This window comes from Ahaetulla prasina, chromosome 2 (assembly GCF_028640845.1).
Source record: "Ahaetulla prasina isolate Xishuangbanna chromosome 2, ASM2864084v1, whole genome shotgun sequence".
In the NCBI taxonomy this organism is placed as follows: Eukaryota; Metazoa; Chordata; class Lepidosauria; order Squamata; family Colubridae; genus Ahaetulla; species Ahaetulla prasina.
The window spans coordinates 4801043-4824486 of NC_080540.1; the positions used below are offsets into that span (position 1 = coordinate 4801043).

The 23444-nt window shown below is 42.0% G+C and overlaps 1 protein-coding gene across 1 annotated transcript; it reads left to right on the forward strand.

Moving 5' to 3' along the window:
- The first annotated feature begins 5281 nt into the window (after positions 1-5281).
- LOC131189499 (zinc finger protein 239-like) lies at positions 5282-22472 on the forward strand. Its single transcript, XM_058165599.1, has 2 exons — positions 5282-13169; positions 21128-22472. The coding sequence occupies exon 2, from the start codon at positions 21333-21335 to the stop codon at positions 22470-22472; it is 1140 nt and encodes a 379-aa protein (XP_058021582.1). The 5' UTR covers positions 5282-13169; positions 21128-21332.
- Positions 22473-23444: the final 972 nt, after the last annotated feature.

A 23444-nucleotide genomic window follows, 5' to 3' on the forward strand; every position in this document is an offset into this window, starting at 1 on the left:
GCCCGTCCCTGTAAGGGGTCCTCCCGCTCCTCCTGTTGAAGGAGAGAGCGGGTCACCCGAAATAGGGCGGTCGGGTGGTTATCTGCCGATGCAATGAGGGAGGAAACGTATAGACGCTTCCCTTCCCTCAATGCCACTAGGTAGGTCCTATTATATGACCTAACTAGTGTTCGGTCAGTCTCTGAACGGCTGGATCTCCAGGCACTTCTCCGGCGTTTCATCTCCCTCAGCTCCTCGGAGAACCAAGGAGCCGGTTGAGACCTACGCTGGGTCAGAGGCCGCAAAGGCACGACACGGTCTAGAGCCCCAGCCGTGGCCAGTTCCCAGGCCGCAACTAGTTCTTCAGCCGTGCCATGGGCCAGCTCCTCGGGGAACGGCCCAAGCTCCATCAGAAACCTCTCCGGGTCCATCAGGTGCCTGGGACGGAACCAATGTATTGGTCCTGTCTTCCTGCGGTGTTGAGTGTCGGTCCGAAAGTCCAGGCGAAGGAGAGAATGATCTGACCATGACAAAGGCTCAATGACTAGATCTCCTAAGTCCAGATCATTCAACCACTGTCCAGAGATAAATATCAGATCCAGTGTGCTTCCCTCGATGTGAGTAGGGCCATCAACTACTTGAGCCAGTCCAAGGCCGCCATGGAGGCCATGAACACCCGAGCCGTCGTTGATGACAAGCTGGTCGATGGCAAGTCGAAGTCCCCCAAGACCATAAGTCTGGGGGTCTCCACCACCACCACCCCGGCAAGCACCTCCAGCAGCTTGGGCAGGGCTGTTGTCACGCAACAAGGAGCCATGTATACAATCAACAAGCCCATCTGGGCCCTATGACCCCACTTCACAAAGAGGGATTCACAATCGGCTATCTGAGGTACAGTGGTCTCCTTCGATTCTAGACTTTCCCTAATAACAAAGAGGATGATTAGGATTCCCTGATTAAATTTTTTACATTGCAGCCTGTTTGCTTTGGATGAAAGACTGGTTATTGCTGAAAAATAAGAGGATTTTAAATTGGGAAGGCTTTTTTATGGTTCTGCTTTGAGAATACAAACATAGGCAGTGCCCCATAGCAATTTTAAAAAAAACAAAAACTTTTAATACAAACATTCCATCTTACGTTAGACAGTGTGCCCTCTGCGTATAAAATTTTTCGCGTCTTAACAAATAAACTTACCACTATATTCATTTCTTACATTCATTCTTATATTAATACTAAATAATAATAGTGATAAAATAACAAAAAGCTAACACTTGTCTTCTTTACTTATCTATTTTTACAATAAATGGCTTTGATATTCATTCTCTAACCATTGATAAAATAACTACCATATATGGTAATATTCTGATTCTTCCTTTTCTTGAATTGCAAGTGTTAATCTGTTCATTTCTGCACATTCTAATATTTTCTTAAATCAGTTTTTCATCTATAGGGATCTCTTCGCTTTTCCAATTTGTGCAAATACAATTCTAGCTGTAGTTATGAATAATCAATGAATAATCAAATATACAGTTTCTTTATTATAAATTCCCAGTAAAATCCCCAACAGGAACAATTCCAGTTTTAAATCAATACGTTGTTGCATCATCTTCTCCAGCCAAATACAATTTTTTGCCCAGTATCTATTTGCTTCCTCACATGTCCACCACATATGATAATATGACCCAGGTTTCTTGGCATTTCCAACGTTTAGTTGATTTATCTTTAAACATTTTGGCCAGTCTTTCTGGTGCTAAGTGCCATCTGTAAAACATCTTTTTTTTTTTATTCAAAAAGTTTTACAAAAATTTCCCCCCACTTTCCTCCAGCCCCCCTTCCCCTCCCTTCACAAACCCCCTTCCCCCTGACTTCCCAGAACAAACACAAGGGATAGTTAAAAATAGAACAAACATATGCTAAAAAAATTTCCCCCCAAAAACTATTATACCAATTTTCCCTCTCTAGCTCTGACTTCCTCCTTACATAACCAAAATCCTTCAAAAAAAATAAATAAATTAACAATTAACAATAATAAAATATATAAATCAGTAGAACAAATTAATCCTAAAGTATTTAAAACCAGCTAATGTGTAAAAATCCAATCCAATTCAGAGAATATCTCCCTTATAACTTCTATAACCATATAATTTCCCCCCCAAATCTTTCTTACATAAGATCTTTCGAGAATATTCTATTTGCAATTCAGTACAACACATTATATAATTTGAATACAAGAAATTACATATCTATTCAACTTTATATTCAAAATCCAATATAAATCCAAATATTTAGTCTTTTATGATAGATGTGAAACATATAATCAACCCATTTCTTCCAGATCTTTCTCACATAAAGACTTTCAGGGACGCTAATATTTTTATCTGTTAATATTTCAAAAAAAGCTTCTTTCAAAGATAATACTTTTATCTCTTGCCATTTTATTTGATGCATTAGTCTCTGTCTTTCCTTCAGTACTCCTTTTAGAAAGTCAATCACAATATTTCCTAATAGTTCCTTATGTCCAACAATCCACAAGTTACTGCCATATATTCCATCAGTTCGGAAAGAGAACTCTTGGAAAGCATAACCCTGTGAATTTTTCCAATTCGGGAGACAGCCTCTTATAACACAGATTCAGGCATTTCATCTAAACTTTTTAAAAAGAGCCTTTTTAGATCATCTTGTTTATTCACGATCATATCTTCATTTTTATCCATTTTTGTTTGCACCTCCATTCCATCCAAGTACTGATTACACTGGTTAATTTCCTCCAAGCTCTCATCCAAAACATCCCCATTTTTTATCAATTCGTATTTTTGAATAATTAAATACATTCTTTCTGTATAATCCTGTATAAAGTGACGAATCCATTCTTCTGAAAGACCCTTCATAGCAAAGTTCTTGCTGAGAATCCCCTTATGAAATACTTAAACAAACTAATATAAAACAAACAGTCCACAGTCCAGCACAATAAGATAAAGTCTCCATTCACTTTCACTTTCTCAGCAAGTAAACGCAATTTTTCCTTTAAGTATAAGAGAGCTCAATTCGTTACAATCCACAAATAGTGTTTCCTAGCTTCTTAGTTACGCAGCTTGCTTCTTTCCACTTTACTTCGCTTTACTTTCACTTCCTCTCAAACACCATTTTAAACAGTCAGTTAAAGCAAGGGGGGAAAAAAAGTTTCTCTTTTTAAAAGGTGGAAGTCAGGAAATCAAAAATACTTGCAATCCAATAATTGTTCACTCGTACTTCTTCCGTCTGCATGTAGAGATCCACAAAAAGAAATCAATTGAGCAGAGGTGGACACCTTCCTCTTTTCCTGCTTTTGCAGGAGCGCACTGAAGACCGGAGATAGTAGGATTTCAATGGGATTCAAACCCTTCGGGACTCTGCATAAGAAAAACAAAGCCCCTAGGGGAATCTACCACTCCCCCCTGCAGCTCTATTCTCTTTCTTTCGACCAGAGAGAGAAATCGAAGCCGGGAACAGCTGTTTTTCGCTGTTTTCACCGGCTTTTACGATATCCAGTGCGGAGTGCCTTAAGTTAGGCACCCAGCGAGAAATGTGGGGCCAACCGGAAGTCCCATCTGTAAAACATCTTATATAGATTTTCCTTGTATGCAGTTACAATGTTAATTTGTAATTCCTATCCCATAGTTACTGCCATTTATCTAGCTGTATCGTGTGACCAAAGTTTTTCACCCATGCTATCATTGTTTCTTTGACTTGTTCTTCTAATTTAATGCTCAATAAATAACTCTACAATTGTTTTTATCATTCTCTCTTTTATTTCTGTCAATATCTTATCCAATTCTGTCAGTCCCATATAAAAACCATAAAGTTTAGAATCCTTTTCATATCTAGATTGCATTTGCAACTGTGTACCAATCCATATCAATCCCCTGCTTTTCCAATTCACATTTCATTTTAAGTTCCCCCTTATCTGATAAAATATCTTTGTATCTAACGATATTTCCCATATTAATGATATTTGGATGTATAAGTGCTTCCATCATCGAAAGCCAGACTGGTATCTTCTTTTTATAAAAGTTTTTTTTAAAAAAAACAAACCACATGCAAATCTTTGTTGAACAAGATATCAGTCGGGTACATACTTAAACATATTTCAAATTTCATCCCCCCATTGTATCATGACCTGGTTCGATGGTTCCGTCTCAGACGCCGATGGACCCTGAGAGGTTTCTGATGGAACTTGGGCCGTTTCCTGGGGAATTAGCCCACGACCCGGTCGAAGAACTGGTGGCCGCCTGGGAGGGGGCGGCCGCCGGGGCTTTTGACCGCGTCGTGCCTTTGCGGCCTCTGACCCGGCGCCGAACTCGACCAGCCCCTTGGTATAACGAGTGGCTGAGAGAGATGAAGCACTGGAAAAGACACCTAGAGAGTGTCTGGAGGTCCAGCCACACCGAATCCAACTGAACACTAGTTAGGTCACATATTCAGACCTATCTAGTGGCGATAAGGGCGGCGAAACATAACTATTTCTCCACTCTCATTGCATTGGCAGATAATCGCCCAGCTACCCTGTTTAGGGTGACCCACTCCCTGCTTTTGCAGGAGGCCCGGGAGGACCCCTTGCAGGGACGTGTTGAGGATTTTGTATAGTATCTGTCCGATAAAATCGGTCGGATCCGGGATGGACTGGACGCTGATTGGATAGATTCGGGCGAGATGACGGGGAGTAGTCTTGTGGATATTACCTGGGCTGAGTTTGATCCTGTGACCCCAATGACATGGACAGGTTGTTGGCTAGGCTGAATCCCACCACATGTTTATTGGACCCGTGTCCCTCCTGGTTGGTACTGGCCACAAGGGAGGTGACACGAGGCTGGCTCCTGGGAGTTACCAACGCTTCCTTGTTGGGGGGCATTTTCCCCACTGCCTTGAAAGAAGCGGTGGTGAGGCCCCTCCTCAAGAAGCCTTCCCTGGACCCAGCTGTATTGGCGAACTATCGTCCAGTCTCCAACCTTCGCTTTTTGGCGAAGGTTGTTGAGAGTGTGGTGGCATATCAGCTGCCCCCATACCTGGAGGAATCTGTCTTTCCAGATCCGTTCCAGTCCGGCTTCAGACCTGGATACAGCACTGAGACGGCTTTGGTCGCGTTGGTGGATGACCTCTGGAGGGACAGAGACAGGGCATGTTCCTCTGTCCTTGTCCTTTTAGATCTCTCGGTGGCTTTTGATACCATCGACCATGGTATCCTGCTGCGGCGGTTGGAGGGATTGGGGGTGGGAGGCACCGTTTATTGGTGGTTCTCCTCCTATCTCTCTGACCGTTCGCAGACGGTGTTGGCAGGGAGGCAGAGATCGACTTCTAGGCGCCTCACTTGTGGGGTGCCACAGGGGTCGGTTCTCTCGCCTCTCCTGTTCAACATCTACATGAAGCCGCTGGGTGAGGTTATCCGTGGTTTTGGGGTGGATTATCATCTGTACGCTGATGATACTCAGCTGTACATTTCCACCCTGAACCACCCCAATGAAGCTATCGAGGTGATGGACCGGTTTCTTGAGGCCATGTGGGTCTGGATGGGGAGGAACAGGCTCCAGCTCAACCCCACCAAGACAGTGGGGTTCTGGCATCCCGGTACAGTCAGCTTACACCTTCACTGACTTTTGGGGGTGAAGTTTGGGCCTGGACTATTCCAATGCTCTCTACCTGGGGTTCCCCTTGAAGAGCACCAGGAGGCTCCAGCTAGTCCAGAATGCAGCTGCGCGGGTAATAGAGGGAGCACCACGTTCCTCCCATATAACACCTATCCTGCATGACCTGCACTGGCTGCCGGTAGCCTTCCGGGTGCAATTCAAGGTGCTAGTGACCACCTTCAAAGCGCTCCATGGCTTAGGACTGGGTTATCTACGAGACCGCCTTCTGCCACTGACAGCCTCCCAATGACCTGTGCGCTCCCACAGAGTGGGCCTGCTCCGGGTGCCATCATCCAAACAATGTCGGTTGGTGGCCCCCAGAGGGAGAGCCTTCTCTGTGGCAACACCGGCCCTTTGGAACGAGTTACCTCCGGGGTTACGACAACTCCCCGACCTCCGAAACTTCAAGCGGGAATTGAAGACTTTCTTATTCAATCGTGCGGGACTAGCCTAAGTGTATTTTAATTAATTTATTATAATTTTTAAATTTTAAAGGGTTTTATCGGTCTTGGGCCGTTTTAGTTAATTGGCCTATTAAATATTTTGTTTTAAATTTTAAATCTATTATTTATATTTTGCATTTTCTGTATTCTTAATATGGCTGTAAACCACACTGAGTCCTTCGGGAGAAGGCGGTATAGAAATTAAATTATAAATAAAATAAATAAATAAAAATCATTTATCCAATATTTTCCCCTCTTCAAATTTTATAATAACCCATTTCTTTTAAAACATTTATTCCATCCCTTTATCCTGAAAAATATTTGATCAAATCTAATTCCCATATTTTTTGTCCCTTTTCTTGGCCCTCCCTTTCAAGAAACAAAATACAGCTCAATTATCTGTAATATTTATCAAAGACCTATAATGCTCTCATTATAGGTCATGTAATGTAATGCTCTCTACATGGGGCTCTCCCCATGTAATGCTCTCTACATGGGGCTCCCCTTGAAGTGCACTCGGAGGCTTCAGTTAGTCCAGAATGCAGCTGCGCGGGTGATAGAGGGAGCTACGCGTAGCTTTAAAGTGCTCCATGGCTTAGGGCCTGGGTACTTACGGGACCGCCTGCTGTTACCACATGCCTCCCACTGACCAGTACGCTCTCACAGAGAGGGACTTCTCAGGGTGCCGTCCGCCAAACAATGTCGGCTGGCGGCCCGCAGGGGAAGGGCCTTCTCTGTGGGGGCTCCCACACTCTGGAACGAGCTTCCCCTGGGTTTACGCCAAATACCTGACCTTTGGACATTCCATCGCGAACTGAAGACACACCTTTTCATCCGCGCGGGGCTGGCTTGAATTGAATTTTAATGTTAAATTTTATTAATTTTAAATGGGGTTTTTTAGTGTATGGCAAATTTTTAATTTTCAGGCTAATTTAAATAAGTTTTTTAAATTGCATTTTAAATTGTACTTTGTATTGTTTGTTTCATTTTGCCTGAGTCCTTCGGGAGAAGGGCGGTATAAAAATCAAATAAATAATAATAATAATAATAAAATAATAATAACCAAAAAATAAAATAAAAGCTAGGTCAAATTCTCTCCTATCTTAAATCTCACCTTAGTTAAAAGGTCACCCATCACTTATTTGTTTCAAAATCCCATTCCAAGTAAAAAAAAGAGAGAAACAATTAAAATAGTAAAAAACAATTATCCCACTTCTCATATAAAAACAAATTTAAAAGCCAAGTAAAAATCTCTCCTGCCTTAACTCTCACCCTAATTGAAAGGTCTTCCATCACTTATTTATGTCAAAATCCCTTTCCAAATAAAAAAGCATCAAATAGGTCACAAAAGCAAATTAAAAAAGAACACATTTCACACCTATTGCTCATGTTCAGCTAGTTATATTGGAGGTTTTATCTCCAAATAAAAAGCAACATAAAAAGGAACAAATAAAAACAAAGTAAAAATCTCTCCTATGATAAAACAAAAATAAATAAATAAATAAAAATTTCTCCTATCTTAAGCCTTACCTTAATTAAAAAATCCCCTATCACTTGTATTATTTCAAAATCCCATTCCAAGTGAAAAACATTAAAATGATAAAGTAAAAAGAAAAAAGAAAGGAACAAACAGTATCTCATTTCTCACGCATTAATCATATTCAAATCTTCTACTTAAAAGCTTTATCTTCAGATTTTTTCAGTTTCACTAAATGTGCTCAAAATACTTTATTTTCTTAACTTATTAAATTCTTTGTTTGCCCCCATCCTCCTCAACATTAATACAGGTTTTAATTTCAAACATTCTCAGAAACAAACAATATCCCATTTCTCACTCAATGTTCATATTCAAAAAGCTTTCAATTTCACTAGATGTGCTCAGAAACTATATTTTCTTAATTTATTGAATTCCTTGTCTTATTTATTCTTTAATATGCAACTCTTAAAGGTCAACCATCTAGATGCAAAAATATTTCTTTGGAATGTCCTGAAATCACAAGAACATTCCTCTTTTGTATTTCTTCTTCTGCCTTTAGGTGTCAGTCTTTAGTGGTTATTTAATATTATTTTCTATGTTATTCTTTAATATTATCAGTCTTAAAGGTCAACCATCTGGATGCAAAACTCTTCCTTTGAAGATGTTCTGAAATCACAAGAACATTTCTCAACTGCTTTTCTTCTTCTGCCTTTAGGTGTCAGTCTTTATACTGCAGTTACAATCCACAATTAGCAAAGTATCCATTTTGGAGCCATGTTTCCTTTGTTTCAATTTGTTTCAATTTATTGCCTCCTTTCAGTCCCACAAATAGTTACATTATAATCCTTTATAACCAAAATTGTAAAGAGTGGAGGGGTTGAAATAAAGTCAGTTAAAATCCAATTTTTAAAATCCTAACCAATTCCATTTTCCCCCCTTCTTTTTCTTCCCCCGCTTCTTGATTGTAATTATTAAAATAGTCAACAAAAACTTTTAAAATTCTCCAAAGTCAATTGTAATTAAAGTGTATATTTTCTCCTATTCAATTAGAATTCTTAAAATAGGTTCCAAACCCTCTTTTTTCAGGTTTTGGGTATCTTTAATGATTTCCTTCCATTTCCATTTCTTGCTTCAATTAGCCGCTGTTCACAGTTTTTCTTAAAATGCTTATTGGCAAACTTGCCTTCAATGCCTCTCTGTGAGCTGATGATAACTCACGCAGCTTCAATAGATTATTCAATAATTATGCTTACTCCTCCTGCCCGTTCTTGTGGCCGCCCGACTTCAAGCAGCTGTTGATGGCTGTGATCCTCCTCGCTGGGTCAAGGGAAAAGTGCCGGAGCTGCAGGGAATTTGCAGCTTCCCCATCCGCTCTGGCGGCTCCCTCATTCTTCGCAACCCTACAAGTCGGCTATGGTCCAAGACGGAGCCCCCATTTCAAGGGGATTGTTGGAACTCACCCTGGAGCTCCCGGGGTTCGTGTCCGTTTGTCGCGACATTGGCCACGCCTCCCCAGACTGGTATCTTCAAATAGTGTTGCTCTCTATTTTTTTTCCATACTAATAAAGCATTTTTTATATAGTGTCTTTGGAACGAACCATGTATCTTATTTTTCCTATACCATAAAAAAGCATGCCAACCTAATTGCAGATAATATCCCTCCGATGTCAATAACCTTGTATTTCTCAATACAATCCACTCCGGGCAGGTGGGGCTTCCGCTCTTCTTCGGGCTGCCCGGATGGTTTCTCCTGGTCAGGAGGAAGGCAGCCCTAAGTCCCTGCTCGGTGCCAAGAGGGTCCCAGGCGGATGCGGAGCTGGACGGGGATCCTCTTGGCAAAGGGGAGAAGCCTCCCCCCACGGAGGGTAAAGGGGGCTTTTCTTTTAAGGGGGGATTATGGGTAATTAAGTACTTCAATTGGGGAGGGGGAAAAGGTTCCCCAATCTAGAAAATATCCCCTTTCTGCTTTATCTAAATAGAGAAGAATGAATATCCTGGATTTTATTGTAATTCTTTAATTATTTTGTTTTTGTTTATACAAAGCTGGGTAGACTATCTAAAAAACATTATTTCCTTTGTTTTGCTCTGAAGTGCCTGTGATGTGGCAGCTCTTTCTTGGTGGCTGTTTTAGAAAGGAAACTAGCAAATGGTAGATGAACCCTGAGAGAGAAATCAGAATCAGAATAGAGCTGGGAGGGGCTTTGGAGGTCTTCTAGTCTAGCCCCCCTCCTCAAGCAGAAGACCCGGTGCCATTTCAGATAAGTGGCTCTCTTCTTAAAAACTTACAGGACTGAAGCACCCACAACTTCTGAAGAAAAGCTGCTCCACTATAATCATATTGAGTATCAGGAAATTTCTCTTATGTTGCTTCTCTCCTTGATCAGTTTCCATCCATTGTTTCTTCTCCTGCCTCCTGGTGCTTTGGAAAATAAATTGACGCTCCTCCTCTTTGTGGCAGCCTCTTAAATACTGGATTACTGCTATCATGTCCCCCCTAGTACTTCTTTTCTCTTGCTACCAACCTGCCTTCCACTGAGGACCTGTATACTGCATGAGTCAAAAAGAGGGCTGTGAAAATATTTACAGACCCCTGGCATCCTGGACATAAACTGTTTCAACTCCTACCCTCAAAACGACGCTATAGAGCACTGCACAGCAGAACAACGAGACACAAGAAAAGTTTTTCCCCGAACGCCATCACTCTGCTAAATAAATAATTCCCTCAACAATGTCAAACTGTTTACTAAATCTGCACTACTATTAATCTCATCATTCCCATCACCCATCTCTTTCCACTTATAACTGTATCTTTTTTGCTTATATCCTTAAAATTTATCCTGTAATTGATTGTTTCCTGATTGCTTAATTGTAGCCTATGACTATCATTAAGTGTTGTAAGTGTTGTATCTCGATGAAGGCATCTTTTCTTTTATGTACACTGAGAGCATATAAACCAAGACAAATGCCTTGTGTGTCCAATCACACTTGGCCAATAAAAAATTCTATTCTATTCTATTCTATTCTATTCTATTCTATTCTACCCTACCCTACCCTACCCTACCCTACCCTACCCTACCCTATTCTATTCTATTCTATTCTATTCTATTCTATATTATTATTCTTTCCAAAACAGGCAAGGAAAGTCAGATTAAAATTTAGGTCCTACCCCTGGAGTTTCTTTGCAACCGTCCAAGCATGTACAAACAGTTTATTCATGAACTTCTTTAAAAATTCCAGATTGGGTCAACCTTCATCTTGGGGGTTTTGTACATTTTGTATCACAATATAAAAAAGATGTTGAGCCTAATAAGGGTGCAGGGAAGAGCAACAAAGATGATTAGGGAGGGGACTGGCAGCTACAACGAAAAAGGAAAGGTTGCAGGAACTGATTGTCTAGTCCAGGGGTCTGCAAACTTGGCTCTTTTAAGACTTGTGGATTTCAACTCCCAGAGTTCCTCAGCCAGCAAAGCAAAGCTGGCTGGGGTATTCTGGGAGTTGAAGTCCACAAGTCTTAAAGTTGCCAAGGTTGGAGACCCCTGCACTAGACAGTCACTTCTCTGGAATGATAGGATCTCTTGGTTGGGCTAGAAGACCTCCAAGCTCCCAACTCTTATTCTGAAGATTTGCTCATTCGTGGCTTTGAAAGTTAAACAAACCGACCGGTTACCCCACAGTCAGCAAACCACCATGAAAGGAAAGCTTCTGGCATGAGTGTTTCCTGATGCCCCGAAGCGCACAAAAAAGGGGAAATTGTAGGCTGTCCTGCCTCCAAGTCCTCCCCAACTTTGGGGGAAGCAGGGAGCGAGGATCCCCAGTCGCCTCTTCCCAAGTGGGGGGGGGGCGGAGGGAGGGAAAGGATCCCGGCCACTCTGGACTCCATCCGGCTTGGAAAGAGGCGCTTTCCAAGACGCAGAGGAGGAGAGGAAAGGAGCAGCTAGAGCGTTTGAGGGAGGGGAGCTGAATGTTTTGCTAAGCTTGGAACCAAGGCAACCTCTGGTGGAGGGAAGAGAGACGGCAAATTGCCCGCTAAACCCTGCGAGACCACCCTAAAAGGGGTAGAAGTCGATGAGTTCGCTCCCAAGACAGGATGAGTTGGGAACTCCGACCCCCGCCGATGACAGCAAAACTGAAACTGATTCCGACAAGGACCTTCTGTAAATCAGAGTGGGGGACCCATGACCATCCCAGTGGAATGACCCCTCCTGCTTGGACTGCCCTGGCTCCAAAAATGGAATCCGTGCATAAATTGGAGGACAGACGTGTTGCGCATCTGCTCTAACCAGCAAGGAAAGGGAGGGGGGAGCCCCTATTGCATGGCCAAAGTGGCAAGTGAGTTGGCGGTGGCTGCAATGGAACATCTGGTGGGAGAGGAAAAGATCCCAAAAGAGTACCGGGACCTCCGGGAGGTGTTTAGTGAGAAGGCGTTGGATGCCCCCCCCCCAATCGACCTACAGACTGTAGCATAGAAATCCTTCCAGGGGTAAAGCTCCCTAAACCAAAGATCTACTGTAGCCCATGACCCCCCGGGAGCTGAGAGAGCTACGAGACTTTATTGATAAAAATCTAAAACGCTGCTTCATCCAACAGGCTAGGCCATGAGTAGCCCACCCAGTGCTATTCCAGGAAAAAGAAGAATGGGTCTTTTCATCTGGTGGTTGACTATAAGAATCTAAATGCCATATGTGTGGAAAATGTTTACCCACTGCCCCTCCTGAAAAACATGCCCCTGCTCTAATCTACTAAGATGGTTTGAATATTTGGGGTATTTGCTATCCTACCCAATATCTGCAAGCCTGATAAGCATTTCCTACACTTTAACCCAATTCATTGTGAGATGATCATGGCGTGAATGACTGTCTAAATGGCCTCATGATTGAGGAAAGAGCACAAGTGGCACACAAGATGAACCTGGGCAAAGGCTCTCCTGGCCATAACTGCCACCTGCTTAAGCAGTACCTGTTAAGCAGTGCCTGTGAGTCCAGAAGGACTTGGGCACCAGTTTTGATTATGAAAACACAGTCCTATGCAAAACCAAGGATGTCAGCAACCCTGACCTAGAGGATCTAAACAGCCACAGCCATTTAGTCTTGAACCTCAGCCTGTTCTGTCCCATTCAGTACCAAACAGCTCCATTGGATCAGTACACTGACCATTTTACCCGTGATACTCAAGAGATGGCGGAGATATAAAGCTGGGGATCATCATCATACTGATCCCACACCCCAAACTGGTGGATGACCTCATCAGTGAATTCATGTTGATACTAAACAGTGCCATTCTCTGGTTCCGGCTTTTCCCCAGAGCCTCCGCCAGCTCACCTCAGCCTGGTCAGGGAATACAACATTCCTCCACTCCAGCTCTTCCCCAGGCCTCTGCCCACACGTCACTGCCCCCCTGTGGTCTCAAACTATGCCCCCCTGGGCCGAAGCAATTGATTTGGCCTGTGGGCTGCTGTGGTAGGCTGAAGGGCCGCTTGGATGGGGTGGCATGAGGCCAGGAAGACCGAAGTGGTTTAGGAATGGACTGGACGGTGGTCTCTGGTGGTCTCCCATTCAGAAGAGAAGAGCTGACTTGAGGCTTGGATGGCATGTTTTTTATGATGCAATAAAGGTAATGTAGATTTTTAAAAGCCATATTTGAAGTGCCTTCTGGAAGGCATAGAAAAGGAAGGATTGACTTTCATAATTTTCATAGATCACAGCTGAAATCTGTCTTCACCCCCTGATATCATTCTTCTTTCCAAAAGAGGCAGGTCAAGGTCAGATTAAAATTAGGCCCTAATTTTAGGGGTTTCTTTAACCTTCCAAACATTTTCAACCTGTTTATTAATGAACATTATTCATGAACCTGTTTATTCATGAAAAAAATTCCAGATTGGGCTAAAGTTCATCTCTGGGGTTTTGTACATTTTGTATCACGATACAAGAAAGATGTTGAGCCCAATAAATGTGCAGGGAAGAGCAACAAATATAAGCAGGGGACTGGAGGCTATTACATGAAAGGAATGGTTGTAGGAACTGGTTATATCTGGTCAGAGTGACTCAACTTCCCCTTTACTCTTTAAAGGGAAAGTTGAGAAATCAACCGATTGCAAAAGGATCGACTGTTTCATAGAGTTAATTAAGAGAAAGATTTAGAGTAGGTAAAATAAGATTTGGAATTGAATAACAGAATTTGAATGTAAAGAACTGTCTGGGCAAATAATGGATCTGTAATTACTTGGCTATTCATCATAATCTCAGTATTGTTCTCCAATACTAAAGTTCAAAAACTTCTACCCTCTTCCTATCCTACTCCACTTGTCCAACTTTCTCTTCTCTAAAACGTTACAGCCAATATCATGGCTACCAGCATTCTGATTTTAAGACTGTTACTCAAGCCTGTATCAATAAAATTAGAATTCCAGAACGCTTCTGGGTTTTGTTTCTTGATTTAGCTTCCCTTGAAGAGCTGATATCCACCTGGCCTCCTAATATCATTTTTCTTTCCAAATTAAGACAAAAGTGACATTAAATGTGGGTCCCACCCTTGGGGTTTCTTTCAACCACCCAACCGTCTTCGAATAGTTTATTGATGAACTTGTATAAAAATTCCAGAGTGGGTCAAACATCATCTTTGAGGTTTTGTATATTTTGTATGATACAAAAAAGGTCTGGCGATTAATAAGGGTGCAGAGAAAAGCAACGCAGCAGATTAAGGGACTGGATGCTAAAACATGGTTTCAGGAACTGGTTATGTCCATTCGAAGGAAGAGACGGGTGAGGAGTGACCGGATGGCAATCTTCCACTATTTGAGAAGCTGTCACAAAGTTAAGGGGGACAATCTATTTTCCAAAGCACTTGAAGGCTGAACAGCATCAATGGCTGGAAACTAATCAAGGAGACGGATCCTTGATTTCTAAGTAGAAATCCCCTAACATTTAGAACTATCAGTGGAACTGTTTGCCTCCAACAGTTGTGTGGGTTCCATCAGTGGTGGCCTTTAAGAAGAAACTAGACAGTCACTTGTCTGGAACGGTATAGGATCTCTTGCTTGGGCAGGGAGTTTAGCTAGAACAGGGGTCTCTAACACTGGCAACTAAGACATGTGGACTTCAACTCCCAGCAAAGCTGGCTGAGGAATTCCAGGAGTTGAAGCCCACAAGTCTTCAAGTTGCCAAGGTTGGAGACCCCTGAGCTAGAAGACCTCCAAGCTCCATCCAACGGTTGTTCTGTCAGCTTTCTCACCTGTGGCTTGGAAAGTGTTACCCACCACCAGTTAACCCGATCAGTGCCCAGAATGTGAGAAATGATTTGTGGAATCTGCGGAACTTCGGAGACACCAGAAGGGCCACACAGGACAAACCATGATGAAACAAAGCTTATGGGATGGTGTTTCCTGAATGCTCTGAGGCAAGGGTCTCCAACCTTGGTCCCTTTAAGACTTCTTTTTTTTAATTTTATTTTTTGTCACAACAGTATACACAAACAAATGTCATAGATAAAACAGCATATCTTGAAGAATATATATATATATATAATTAAAATTATGCATCAATTATATTAATTGGATATAATGAAGGGAACAATAGGACAGGAACGGTAGGCACATTTGTGCTCTTATGCACGCCCCTTATAGTCCTCTCAGGAATGGGGTGAGGTCAATAGTAGCTTTTGGTTGAAGATTTTGGGATTTTGAGTAGAGACTATGGAGTCAGGTAATGAGTTCCAAACATTAACAACTCTGTTACAGAAGTCATATTTTCTGCAATCAAGTTTGAAGCGATTGACATTTAGCTTGAATCTATTTTTTGCTCTTGTAATATTGCGATTGAAGCTGAAGTAGTCTTTTATAGGAAGGATATTGCAATAGATGATTTTGTGTGTTAAACACAGGTCATGTCGAAGTCGACGGAGTTGTAAGTTTTTTAATCCCAGGATTTCAAGTCTGTCGGTATAAGGTATTTTGTTGTTTTTGGAGGAGTGAAGAACTCTTCTAGTAAAATATTTCTGGACTCGTTCTATTGTGTTTATGTTAGAGATGTGGTATGGGTTCCAGACGGATGAGCTGTATTCAAGAATAGGTCTGGCAAATGTTTTGTATGCTCTAGTTAGTAGTGTAGAGTTTTTTGAAAAGAAGCTGCATAAAATTAGGTTTACAACTCTTAGGGCCTTTTTTGCTATGTAGTTGCAGTGGGCTTTGGCATTAAGGTCATTTGATATGAGAATTCCAAGATCTTTGACAGGGTGGGGGTCGTCAGTAAGGTAAAGTCCATCAAGTTTGTACTTGATGTTGGGGTTCTTTTTTCCAATATGTAAGACTGAGCATTTGCTGGTTGAGATTTGGAGTTGCCAAGTTTTAGACCAATCAGAAATTAAGTCGAGGTCTTCTTGAAGGGTAGAAGTATTATTAGTGGTATTAAATAGTTTGACATCGTCAGCAAAGAGAACACAATAACTTGAGATTAAGTCACAGAGATCACTTATGTATAGTATGAAGAGTGTTGGTCCAAGAACACTACCTTGGGGAACGCCACTTTTGACAGGAACAGGATTCGATATAGCGTTGCCAATTTTGACCACATGTTGTCTGTTTGACAGAAAGGCATTTATCCAATTGTGAAGAGGTCCCGAAATACCGTAGGATTTTAGTTTAAGGAGTAGTTTATTATGTACTACTGAATCAAAAGCTTTGCAGAAGTCTATGTAGATTGCATCTATTGCTTTTCCTTGATCAAGGTTGGTAGTCCATATATTTTTGCAGTGGAGTAGTTGTAGGTTACAAGACAATTTTTTTCTGAAACCAAATTGTTTATTAGATAGAAGGTTGTTTGTTTCAAGATGGAGTGTAATGGATTGGTTAATGATGGATTCCATTACTTTGCATGAGACACAACATAGAGAGATAGGTCTGTAATTTTCATCAAGGCTTGGATCTCCTTTTTTGAAGATAGGGATGACTGTGGCTAGAGACCAGAGTTTTGGAAGGGAACAAGTTCTGAAGGCTTTATTAAAAATTATGCTTAGGGGTTCAGCTATATTAATTGAAAGTTTTTTTAAAAAGTATGCACATAGTCCATCTGGTCCGATAGATAATGATGGTTTTAGGTTGCGAAGGGCTTTTTCAACATTATCTTCTGTGAAGTCTATATGTGTTAGGTACGACATTTTTGGTACGATTGAGGAATGTTGGATATGAGCAATCACTGTTTACAAAGACTGAGCCGAAGAATGTGTTAAAGAGGTTTGCTTTAACTGTTTCGTCAGTACATTCTTTGCCGTTAGGTTCTTTTAGTGGTGGAATGGATCTTGTTTCTTTAAGTTTATTGTTTACAAAATTATAAAAAGCATGACTGGAATTGGTGCGTAGAAGGTCTTCTTGTTTGGTGTGGTAAGTGTTACATTCTGTTTTTATTTGGTTGCAAATATTTTTGTAGCGGTTTTTGAAGTTTGCTACATAACCCTTTTTGTTTTTTTTCCAGAGGGATTTTTTTTTGGATTGCAGCTTTTTTATTGATATGGGAAATTTGCTTTTCCTTTTGATTTTGGTGATGATTTGTGGTACATATAGTTTGATGATTTTATTGATTTCAAGTACGAATACTTTATAATGGTCAACTGTAGTGATACAGGTTGAGAATAGATTTTGCCAGTCAAGAAATGAGAGATCATTATTTATAAGGTCATAGTTGGCTTTTTTAAAATTGTAGTTTGGAGTACTATTGTTGAGACGATTTATGCGAGGGCGTATGTTTAGATAAAAGTCTATCATGCAGTGGTCACTGTTGGAAAAGGGTTCTTTTACTTGTAGTTCATAAATTGAGTTTGCGTTATTGCAAAAAAATAAGGTCGAAGTTCATGAGTCTAGTATTGTTAGTTACTAGTTGTTCAAGGCCAAGGTTTGTAACTGCGTTGTATAGAGTAGTATGGATTGGTTCGGTTGTACATTCATTTGTTATCCAGTTTATAGAAGGTAGATTTAGGTCTCCCAGAAAGATGAGAGGATATGGGCAAGAGGTAGCCCATGTTAGTAGTGAGGTTAACATATTTGCATGAGCGATGTCGTAGTCAGGGGCTCTGTAGCATAGTATGAATCTTAGTGTGGTATTGGTGGACAGGTCACATACAATAGTTTCAGGTAGAGAGAGTTTATGTGCAACTTGAATATTTTTTAAGTTCAGTGATTTTTTGTAAAAAGTAGCTACTCCACCACCTCTGCGGTGATCCCAATCTGATCGAAGAACTTGGTATTCTTTGTTTGAAATAATGGAGTCAGTGAAGGATGAGTTTAGCCATGTTTCACAAACAAATATGTCAAATGTACTATTGTTTAATAAGAGGATAAATTCAGGTAATTTGTTTACAATACTTCTTGCATTTAATAGTTTACATTTGAGACCTGTAGAATTAAGTGTAGGAGAGGTAAGGGGCATGCATACCTAGTTTTGATTGGTAGTTGATTGAGGGTTTTTTGTAACAGGTGGTAGAAGGTAGGTTGGTTGAGTAATGAGTACATAGACTACATTCTATGTAGTCTATGTACTCATAGAAAATAGAAAAATAGAAAAAAGAAAATAAACTACATTCCTCTCCCCCACCCCGTTGTGGAACCTTAGAACAGGGGTCTCCAACCTTGGTCCCTTTAAAACTTGTGGACTTCAACTCCCAGCAAAGCTGACTGAGGAACTTGCTTGAATTGAGTTCATTTTCTCCCAACGGAGAAACGATCCACTTTCTTCCTGCTTCATCTAAATATTTGGATTGCTTTTGTTTGGCAAAGCTGGGTAGAATCTCTAAAACCCAGTTTTTTCCACTTGTGGCAGCCCCTCAAATACTGAAATACTGCTATCATGTCACCACCAATCCTTCTTTTCTCTAGAGGAGGGATGTCAAACTGTATTTCATTGAGGGCTGCATCAGGGTTGTGTGGATGGAGGGTGGGGGCATGTGCTTGGTCACCGGACTTGGGACACCTGGGAGGGCCAAGTGCTAAGGCAGGACTTCCCTGAGACCCTCCCACCCTCTCATTATACAGGTAATCCTCAAGTTACGAATGTAATAGAACCTGCCAATTATATACGTAATCCGATGATTTGTTTGATTGAATCACGTTAAATGAACGTGATCACTCCCTGCTTTCCCCAATGTATTTGTTAATCGATTGCATAGGTAATTAAATACACATGAGGTATCTCAGGGTGGGGAAGATGGGGGGGGGCTATTGCTGGAGCAGGCCATCCAAGACCTCTCCCAATCCACTCAGGTACATCATAGCCAATCAGCAGGAAGCTGCTTTTCACTGGCCAGACTGGTCCCAAACTAAGCTTGCAAGCCCTCCTAACAGAGAAGCCTTTTATTCAGATGGGGAAAACTGGTTTCCTTACATCGCACATTCTTACAGCTTCACTGGCTTCTGAATAAAAGACTTTGGCTTCTCTGTCTCATGGGTCAGCCTCTTCTGGAGCTCTTTGAAAAGTAAGTACAGCAAAACCATGGGAAATGGGGAGGGGAGGAGTAAGTGGAATCCGGGATGCTAGGAAAGCAGACACAGTCTGTGGAGAGAACCAAACAGAGCCTTGGAGGGCCGGATTTGGCCCATGGAGGCCCCATTTCAGCCTGTAACAGGCCAGGGGTGGCCCACGTAGGCCTGAACGTAGCCTCAAAGGGCTGGATCCGGCCCTCCGAGGTTCCATTTCAGCCAGCAATAGACCAGGGGAGGACTCTGGAGCTCCCCTTACCCCTATTTGGCTGGCAGAGTGCTGCAGGAAAATGTCCAGGATGAAAACGGCCCGGGGGGGCACCGAGGTCCACTTCTTTGCTATTACCAGGCTGGCTTTGCAAGACAGATCTAAGCACCCCATGAGCCTTGAGTTTGACACCCTTGGTCTAGAGACTAACCATTCTTGGCAAAGAATGAAATAAGATTGGTTTGGCATGATCTGTTTTTTTTATTTTTATTTTGAATTTATATCCCGCAGTTCTTCGAAGACTCAGGGCGGCTTACAATCTGTTAAGCTTTTAGTTATAACGTTATTTCTAGATGTTTGCAGATCTGTGTTTTTATTATATTTTCCAGTCTCTTCTCAGGTATTGATGTTGGGCTGATTGGTTTATAGTTTCTCAGGTGTCTTTTTTTTCTCCCCTTTCTTGAAAATGGGAACCACATATCCCTATGAGGGTATGAGGTTCCCAGGAGAAGAAAGGGGTAGTACTCCATGGGTTTGATTATTTTATTACATCTTTGATTTTTGCTTCGGGGAGATAACATACCTTCCTAGATTGACTATCTCCTCTGCAGACTGTAGTTTCTGTTCCCCTAAGAATTGAATTCCCATTTTTCCCCAGGGAACTCTGAGATATTTTCTTCTTGTTGCAGAAATGCTGGGTTTTGCCTCTTTTTTAGAAACTATTGAAGACTGCTCTTTTGTGGGCGGCTGCATATTCCCTTCCAGGGGGAGGCTATGAAAGTGATTGTTCGGTTCCAGAGGTGCTTCTTTGGAGTAGAGTAGAATAGATAAGAAGGGACTTTGCTCTCGGTTGTTGTTTTCTTCTAAAAGTGATAGGCTTCCATGAGCAAATCCCCTGGAGAGATCTACCACTCCCCCACAGCTCTGCATACCCCCTTTTGCCCAAGGGGTATGCTAAGGTCAGTGAACAGTGATTTATACTGTTTCACTGACTTTTACGATCTTCTAACACGGAGCGCCCTGTTAGGGCACCCTGCAGGAGCGATGACGTCACTGGAAACCCAATAGGAAGCCATTCTTGGAGGAGCCCATATTACAGTCTTTGGTGGCCCAAGGAACAGTGTCCAGGAATACCTACATAGGTTGTACACTGTACACAAATAGATCTACCTGACACATACAAATCCTATGGGGGGGTGTCTCACATCATGTTGCCTCACGCACCACCACCCCTCAACCAAGGAGAGGGAAAAGGCAGGGATCATCCCCAGTTCAGGCAAGCCAATAGGGGGCAACACGGACTCTGTCAGCCTTCCCTTTCATGATATGAAGACAATGGAAGAAGAGGTCAACTCCACAGGGAGGGTCCCAGCATGGCTTTGATTCCACGGGGAAGGAATGGAAGCTTTGGGGGCTGTGAGATATAAGACCAAATATTTTAATCCTCACAATTCATAAACAAGTCTGGTTCACAAAATCAAAGGTTTATTGGAGATAAAATGAAGAAAAATAAAAAGCAGTTGCAAGCGCGGCCTCTTAGACCCTTCCCTAACAACAATTATCTTATCATCTTTACTTTTAATTTTCACCTTGAGCGGATGTTCCTTGCATACTGATAGTGGTCTTGCCCAAGGTGTAGGTTCCTGTCTACAAGGGAGCTTTTAGCAAGTCATAACATATTGTCTCTACTAATTACAATTTGTGATCAGTTTCCAAAAGTAAGAACATCATAGCTTTTTAATACATTAAACACTTTTATAAAAGAGTAACTTATTATTCATTTCCTTCAGGGCCCCTCCAGGGTTCATATAGGGAGTCTTGCAGCTATTGTTTGGGCTATTTGGAGAGCTGAAGAAAATAAGCCTTCCTCTCTCCTTCATTTCTTTTATCTTCATCCTGCAGGTGCCACCAGGAAAACCTTTGGAGGAAGCTTTAATTGCAGGATCCCATCTGGCTCCGTCACCGGGACCAGTAGTTTCATCTTCTCAGCATTTGGACTCGTGCTGGAGCTCATCCTCCTGCCCATCTTCCAACCTTTTGGCCAAAGTTCTGCTTGTTACAGTTTCCTTGGATTGAAAGCTGTGGAAGTGAGCAGCCGCTGGAAACTATGCAGAGGGGGGAACACATTGGCCAAAGGTCCCTTCAGAGGAATCTGGGGAGACTCTACAAATGCTCCAAGTGCGGGAAATCCTTTGGTCACCGGTCCCTCCTTTTGATCCACCGGAAGCTGCATACGGGGAATGGATCCCACCTGTGTTTTCATTGTGGAAACTCCTTTCCTGGAATGTGGAGCTTTGCCAAACATCTCCGGAACCACCCTGGACTGAAGCCTTACAAATGCGGAGAGTGCGGGGAGCATTTTGCTAAAGGATCGGACCTTGGAGCCCATCAGCGAATCCACCAGGGAAAGAGATCTCAGGAATCCTGGAAGCGCTGGGGAAGATTTCCTGGGAGACGGCGTCTTTCTAGGCCTCAGAACAGCCCAGCTGAAGAGAAGCCCTGCAAGTGTGTGCAATGTGGGCTGTTCTTTTCTCAAAACTCACAGCTGCTTAAACATCAACAAATCCACACCAGAGAGAAACCTTATCAATGTCTGGAGTGTGGGAAATCTTTCCGTTATAAACAATTATTTAGAAAACATGAGATTATTCACACAGGACAGAGTCCTTATAAATGCTTTGAGTGTGGAAAATGTTTCACTCGGAGCTCATCTCTTTGCCAACATAATAAAACACACACAAAGAAGGAAAGCAAAATGTGTCTAGAATGTGGGAAATCTTTTTCCAGGAAATCATACCTAATTCGACATCAGAGAATTCACACAGGAGAAAGACCCCATCAGTGCCCAGAATGTGGGATATATTTTCATCAAAAGTCTCACCTAATTCAACATCAGAGAATTCACACTGGGGACAGACCCTATCAATGCCCAGAATGTGAGAAAAGATTTGTGGACTCTGCTATACTTCGGAGCCACCAAAGGACACATACGGGAGAAAAACTATACAAATGTAATGATTGTGATAAATGTTTTTCTTTGAAAAAATCTCTTTTTCAACATCAGAGTATCCATACAGGGGTGAAGCCCTTTATGTGCATCGAGTGTGGAACATTTTTCCGTACAATACAAAGCCTCCGAAGTCATGAGAATGTTCACAGAGGGGAAAAAAAGTTCAAATGTTTAGAATGTGGGAAATCATTTGCTCATTCATCATCCTTTAGAATTCACTGCCAAAGTCATACCTAATTCAACATCAGAGACTTCACACCGGAGAAAGACCCCATCACTGCCCAGAATGTGGGAAATGTTTTGGCACAAAGTCACACCTAATTCAACATCAGAGACTTCACACCGGAGAAAGACCCCATCACTGCCCAGAATGTGGGAAATGTTTTGCCAGAAAGTCACACCTAATTGAACATCAGAGACTTCACACTGGAGAAAGACCCTATCAATGCCCAGAATGTGGGAGATGTTTTTCTTACAAGTCACACCTAATTCGACATCAGAGACTTCACACTGGAGAAAGACCCTATCAATGCCCAGAATGTGAGAAAACATTTGTGGAATCTGCTGAACTTCGGAGACATCAGAAGGGACACACAGGAGAGAGGCCCTGTAAATGTGCGGAGTGTGGGAAAGGTTTTCCCACAGAAACACGACTACGGGCTCATCAGAGAATCCACACGGGGGAGAAGCCATACCTGTGTGTGGAATGTGGGAAATGTTTTTCCCAAAAACAACACCTTGCAAAGCATCAAAAGGGCCATACGCAAGTGAATCCATAGAGATGCATAGAGCGTGGTAATGTTTTGCTCAAAAGCGAGACATCAGGAAAATCATATGGAAAAAGCCCTTATAGGCCCAGATGGTAGAACAGTTTTTCATAGTTGTTCAACCCTTAGAAGTCATATAAGAGTTCATAAACGGGGGGGGATTAGAAACTCTGAGATTGTGGGAGAGCATTTTCTTGTCAATCGTCCCTTAAAAATCACATTCCAGTCCAGAGATGCAGTCAAATTGAAAAGGATCTGTTAAGATGGGGAAAAAATACAATTGTCATTTTTTTTTTTTTTACATTTATACCCCGCCCTTCTCCGAAGACTCAGGGCGGCTTACAGTGTATAAGGCAATAGTCTCATTCTATTTGTATATTTTTACAAAGTCAACTTATTGCCCCCCCAACAATCTGGGTCCTCATTTTACCTACCTTATAAA